Source organism: Limulus polyphemus, unplaced genomic scaffold, assembly GCF_000517525.1.
Source record: "Limulus polyphemus unplaced genomic scaffold, Limulus_polyphemus-2.1.2 Scaffold187, whole genome shotgun sequence".
Lineage (NCBI taxonomy): Eukaryota > Metazoa > Arthropoda > Merostomata > Xiphosura > Limulidae > Limulus > Limulus polyphemus.
The window spans coordinates 847,422-854,460 of NW_013665797.1; the positions used below are offsets into that span (position 1 = coordinate 847,422).

At 33.5% G+C, this 7,039-nt stretch overlaps 1 protein-coding gene across 1 annotated transcript in view; it reads right to left on the reverse strand.

The window, feature by feature from the left end:
* The window catches only part of LOC106478182 (urea-proton symporter DUR3-like), a 12,816-nt gene that overhangs the window by 2,015 nt on the left and 3,762 nt on the right, over nt 1-7,039 (reverse strand). The window contains 6 exon segments of the mRNA XM_022381746.1: nt 7-60; nt 62-129; nt 1,073-1,211; nt 3,537-3,767; nt 4,473-4,742; nt 4,880-4,996. Coding sequence (XP_022237454.1) covers nt 7-60; nt 62-129; nt 1,073-1,211; nt 3,537-3,767; nt 4,473-4,742; nt 4,880-4,996 — 879 coding nt within the window.

The window sequence follows — 7,039 nt, forward strand, 5'->3', positions numbered from 1 at the left end:
GATAACAGAAGCTACAGCTATAACCTCGGCTGATCCAGTTGACATAACGGCCATCATGATTTAGGAAGATTAGGGCATATTCTCCAGTTATTCCCAGTACTCTTTGGGCCACAGCTGGCACTACAAGACCTAAAGACAGGTTCGGTTAAATATTTACCTTAAAGATGAATTATTATTATTTGTATTCAAGCATAGTTCTGTCTTTCAACTCCTCTCTATGTTTAATTGAGCGATATTTATTGAAAGAGGTTGTATGGACGTTAACTCCGATTGTATTTGTTTTGATGACGTGTTTGGTTATAAGTTGAGCGGTGTTCTTCAGTTTAACATGAAATCCCTAAAACTGTTCTCAAGACCAGATGGATCATATAAAGAATTAACAAGTTCTGTAAATGTTCTGTCATAACCCTTATTTTCAATTCCAAGATGCTTCCTTTTTACAAACTCGTGGTCTACCTCTCGATTCCTCTCGCACACTTACCCTCAGCGACATCTATACAGAAGAATCATAATCCAGAGCCTTAAACACCGCCTTAAAAAAAAAACACTTATGGAAAAGATACGTTGACGACACTTTTGTCATCTGACCTCTTAGTTTAGGCTCTTTACAAAAGTTTCTGGAATGTCTTAATTCAATTGACCAAAACGTCCACTTCACTATGAATACCGAGGGAAAAAGCTCCCTCCCGTTTCAAGACATATTTATAATTTGTCTACTCGACTGGGCCTCCAATAGTTGTGACAACAACCGACTCCGGTCTGAGAAATAACACTTGTACAAAGTCCTCCAATCAAATAGTTACACAGTCAGTTTCATCCAATGACACAAGACAAAAATCACTTCAAAATTCACAGACTCAGCTCCCAAACTTTCACAAAGGTTCTAGTTATTAAGCCGCGCCTATTACACTTCGTCAAACCTCTCTTTGGTCAAACAACAATACAAACGTCTGAACTGAAACAAAAAATAGTCTAGAACAGTATTTACTAAAATAATGCTAAACAGTTTGACAGGTGTTACCTAAGAAAAAGAAGTGTTCTCTTTATTTCTAAAAACAAACTCTAAACATACCTCGATCTATATCTAGAGGTGTCAATATAGCTTGTCCTTGAGCAGTGCTGAGAGCAAGATAGGCCAAACCCATTGTAGTGGCCAGGGAAAAGGGAATGGCGAACCATGTGAGTCCTCCGAGAATGAATCCCCAAACACCCTGAAAGATAATAAGTAATTAGTTAAAAACAAAGTAAACCATGCAGGCCTAAATGCTTCGAACTTATAATAAATTGTGAATCCCAAAATGCCCTGATATATTGAAATACATTCTTTAATTATTGATAAAAAACAAAAACCTATTAGGGAAACTATAATATCTCCAAACATATTGAGAAGGTGTTATCAGGCCTGGTTACATCTCCTTTAACTTTGGGAAGAGGGGGCAATAGAGATTTTATTGGCTCTTCCTAGCGATTATTAAAAACTGATAATACGATTTTTTAAACCGTTAGGGATAATGAGTTTGGATGGGCCAGAGTGAAATTTAGGGGGTGCACTGCCCACACCAGCACTACCCTAGTGCCGGACCTGATTGCTATACGTGGAGAATCCATACAAAAACAAATCCATCACAAAAGTCAGTGTAAAAATTTAGTTCTTTGTGAACCTTCTTACTGTACCGAACTAATGTAGAAGATAGATAATAAGACTTAAGACATTCATTACAATGGATCACGTAGCAGATTGCTTAAACTGAAATAGCAAAAAGAAAAAGGAATAAAAAAGAGAGAGACAGAAAAAATAATACTGAATTATTATTATTATTATTATATGGCAACGACTAGATATCTTCTGATTGGTCTGTTACATTATGATTAAGCAAAGTACTGAAATAATAATTTCAAAAATTGTAACGTCCGAAACATTAATGCAAATGTAATTTTTTTTTGTATATATAGGTATAAGAAATGTCGTAAAAGTTCTTGTTTGTTTTTGAATTTCGCGCAAACCTACACGAGGGCTATCTGCGCTAGCCGTCCCTAATTTAGCAGTGTAAGATTAGAGGGAAGGCAGCTGCCAACTCTTGGGCTACTCTTTTACCAACGAATAGTGGGATTGACCGTCACATTATAACGCCCCCACGGCTGAAAGAGCGAGCATGTTTGGTGGGAGGGGGATTCGAACTCGCGACCCACAGATTGCGAGTCGAGTGCCTTAACCACCTGGCCATTAACTATATGTGGGCGAAATATCAGCGACACAAACCAGTAATTAAAATAATATAATATAATCAATCATAGATGCACTGAACTCTCACATAACAAAAGAATAACAAGAGAAGACATATATACTAGGTCCAGAAGAACTGCAAGAAGTATAAAGTTGGAAAACAACAGTAGAAAGAGAAGCCAACAGATGTTAAGGATATCCCATTTCGTTAATAAACTTCCAAGTTGCATGTCGATATAAAACTGTTATGCGAGTAAGCAAAAAGAATATCAAAAGGGGAGGGGATTAAATCCTGAGTGTTTAACCCCATAACATCTCAAGTTAACTGGGTCACTATGTCTAATCTGAAATTAAGACGGATAGCAGTTATGGATAGTAACATTTTCGCCATATCATAGAGGTAAACAACTACTTAAAAAATGATTCAGTCGTTTACCTAGTAAACTTTTTAAAACATTTTTAAATAATACGTATATATGACAATAAAGTTGAGGTTTGTCACAGCCTTTCAGACGAAGGATATTCGTATACAGAAAGAGTTAAATGATGTAAAGTAAAACGATACAGCATTTTGAAGAATGAGAGCCTTAAATGTTTTTCAAGGAAGCTGAAAACGCTTTTAGGATAGCAACAGACTCTGAAATCACATCTTAAGTCAATCCGGAACAATGGTATCTCATAAAGTGAAGGTTATGGTTAGGAAAGAGAAACAAAGCTATTATGATAAAGCTGGGATTTTAAAGGCCAAACGCTTACAACTTTCCAGCCACACCTGGAAATCAAGGGATCTTTTCTCAAGAAATATGGCAATTCCATTCCATCAGGTACTTTTCAAGTCCCCGATGCATTTTCAGTGGACTTTTGTATTATTGACCTGTTTCAAAGTGCTCTTAGAACCTAATGACCACAGAGACTGAGGAGACTTTGGTAAGACTGAGCTCATTCCCTTTCCAGAAACTCGTTGCAACGAAAATTACGATGTTGGACAATAGTGCGTAGCTATGCCCATCAAAGTGAGGCATGATTGAAAATAGAGGAAGTGACTACAAGAGCAGCTCGGGACTTGGAACACCGTTATTAGATGTGTAGTTAGCCTCAGAATATGTATATATCATCCACTATCTCTTAATTCAATATATATTGTTAAAGTACATAACAAAAACATGGTGATCGAAATGTTAAGAACTATAACCAAAATATAAAAACTAAATAGTTTAACTGAAATGCAATTAATTCCCATTCTAAATCAGAAGGTCTTTAAAAACTGGTATTAGGTAGTAAAATCACAAGCTAATGACCTATAGCGGTTTACCTGGAGAGGTTTAGCAGCCACGCTACTCTGCCAATAAGACTGGTCACAGAAAACGGTACCAAAGTTTCCCACGATGTTGATGATCCCAAAGAATAAGCCACCACTGGAGAGGAAAGTTAGATAACTTCTGCCTTCGTTTCCTTCTGGACCAACAGAACACACCAGATACTGGTACATATTGTCAGAACTTCCAAACAGGTTTTCTTCATGTTCTAGGGGGTTGTAGTAGATCTAGCGCGAACAAAAATAATCACAGAAGATTAGTTTTTATAACATTTCAGTGACACTGTTAGAACTTACAAGCAAGTTTACTTCATGTTCTAGAGGTTATAGTAGATCTAGCACGAACAAGAAGAATCACAGAATATTATTTTTTGTAACATTTTAGTTAAATTACTTTATATTACGTTATTTTTTTGTAATAGCTACACACACCAGCTTTAGTTAAAACGACTCTGGTTACAGATATATTCGTTCCCCGGCGAGTTAGCGGTAAGTTTACGAATTTACAAATCCGGGGTTCGATTCCGACGGTGGACAGAACGCATACAGCCCAATGTGTGGCTTTGCGTTAAAAACAAACAAACAAATAAATACAGGTTTACATTTGTAATAAACATCCAAAATTCAATTATAATCGCCCCTGATTTATATTTTCGGATTGTATTCTTTCTTAGTCTTGTTATCGGTTAATAAAACTTTATTAGCGGAGGTGGAATATAATACATTTGTTTATGTTCTTCTACATCCAAAATTAAGATTCTGTTTAAAGTAGAGGAAAAAAGATATCACAAATTATATTATGTATTTTTTCTATCGATTATTTCGCGAGCGTATTTTCTTAGAACCACTCGAAAAACGAACTCAATTAAAAGAGAAGAAACATAACATAAACTACAATATCTATACAATCAGTAAAATATAATTTTATTTTACCTCCACAACCAGCATGATTAATATAATGAAGATGATCGTGGTGTTGAAGTATGAAACATAAAACGTAGCTCCAAGCCCACCAATCAGAGTGTAGCCTCCTATGACTGCAGTTAACATCAAGACAGCAAGCTCCACGCTGAGGCCTTCAACAAGACTGTGTAATACAGCACATCCAGCCAGCATTAAAGACGCCGTCACCACGATGTTGGTAAACCCAGCAAAGACACAGTAAGTAATGTGGGTCTTCTTCCCGTACCGAGCCTTGATAACCTGTCGGAAGTGACGTAAACAACTCTCTTTCTAGGTTTTACAAGAATATATATAGATTTTACATGTTATCTATGAAAAACAAAATAATAAATACGTTTGTAGTAATATGGATAAAACACGTGTTTATGAAACTTCACCTGTAAAAAAGTTTTGGCTCCTGGAGCTCTGGTCTTTAGTTGGATGGACAAGATGGCGAACAGAATAACTTGGATGGTGGCTCCTGCTGCGTACCAGTAGGGTCCACTAATTCCATACTATTGGAAGAAAGGGAATGGAGATCTGTGAATTTGATTTTGGAGTTTCTTTAGAAAAAAAAAGTTACTTAATACATAACACACACCAATATGGAAGAAAAGGAAAGACAATGATATACGTTAAACGGCTGTAAGTTTGTTAGGAAAAAACCTTAACTTGACGGAGACAAAATAAAATGAAAGGAATTATATATATATATATAATCAAATCAAATAAAAATGTTTATATTATTTTAAAAACTGTTTATTGTTATTGATTTAAAATAAATAAATAAAAACACACGCACATATATAAAAACATTAATACCGGTTTCGTAACTTCAGTTTCTATAGTAAGAAGCCCTCCAGTGGCACAGCGGTATGTCTGCGGACTTATAACACTAGAATCCGAGTTTCGATACCCGTGATGGGCAGAGCAGAGTTAGCTTTGCTTAATTACAAACAAACAAACTATAATAAGACACTTTCGGATAATACCTACTTAATAATAGAAAAAAAACATACTGTTTTTTTTTTACCTTAAATCTTTATATATGTTTTAAACTCTCTTTGTATGTTAAACTATGCAACATTTAACGTGATTGCAAATTTATTGATAGAATAATTTCCACGAAATAATCTTTTATATTTTTTCACAAGAATACCAAAATGGAAATACTTGAAGAAAATTTTCTTCTAAAGTATGATATATTTCCATAATACACTTGTTAATTTATTTGTTAACAGGTCAATGGGCTATTATTTACATTTTTGACACGAGATTTAAGTAAATCTATTCTTAAACTTAAATTTTCAGTTTATCCAACATATATTTGCTTACAGCATAAATTAGATAATACATAAATAACATCACATGAATAACTACTAAGTCTAAAGTTTATGAAAAATATTTTCTCCCCAGTAAGGCCTGTAATATATGTTTACTGTATGTGATATCGTCTTTTCCACAAATATAACAATTTGGTTTATTACAGAGAACAATAGCTTCATCAGATTTCTTTACATTTGTTTCTCTTTAAGATATAATGTAATTTTGGGGTTTGTTTTCAAACATTGTTTTTAAAGTTGTATCCGAAATTTTACCTTTTTTTATATAATTAATACTAATTTTAACTCTAGAGTTATGGGTAATTACGAAAGGAATAATTTGTTTTTTATATTATTTTATGGTGATTGTTAATTTGCTTTCTAAGTCTAGCTCAGTTAAAATCTTTCTTTGTTAAAGTTTCTGGATAATGACAATTCCTAAGGTTAAGATTTTATTTCACTCAGTCTTTGTTGTTGAGCTTCAGGGTTAGAAACAATAAATACAGTTCTTTGAGCTAGACAATATTTAAGTATGGAATATTTAATTTAGTATGGACAGGGTGATTACTGTAAAAATCTAAATACTGGTGTGATTTAGTAGATTTATAATATAAATCCATTTCAATATTATCTTCTTTTCTACATAAAATCCATAATAACATACTTGTTAATTCTACCAATAATGATGTGCATAGAAAATGATATCTGACAATATTTTTGTTGAAGTCTTTATCTCTTATCTTGTGAAGGACTCCTCTGTATTGTTTTAATTTACCCATCGTATGAACTACGTAAGAGTAGTGTTTGAGCATTACTAAAACATATAAATTGTTTTCATTTTTTTTCTTCTGGTAAGTGATTAATAAAATCGATATCATCTCTTATATCACTTTGTACTTTAGGCGTAAATGATTTTAGAATTATGTTCATAATATAACTCATGGTTCAATCACGTTATTTTTCCCACCTATAATGGATCTTCCAGAGATGTCTGGAGCTTTCTTTATACAAAGGTATTCCACCTTATCTTCTTCTAAAAGTTCTTTAACTTTTGTTTTGTGAATTTTGGGATATACATAAAATATTATAGTTTATCATTAGATAAGAAATAAGAGTTTTTTTTTTAGTAAATATATATGGAAATTCTTTTATATATTGCTTAATTCTTTTTTACTTTATTAACCAATTTTGGTCTATTTTTTTCAGAACGCATGTTAATATTTTTTATTATTAAGT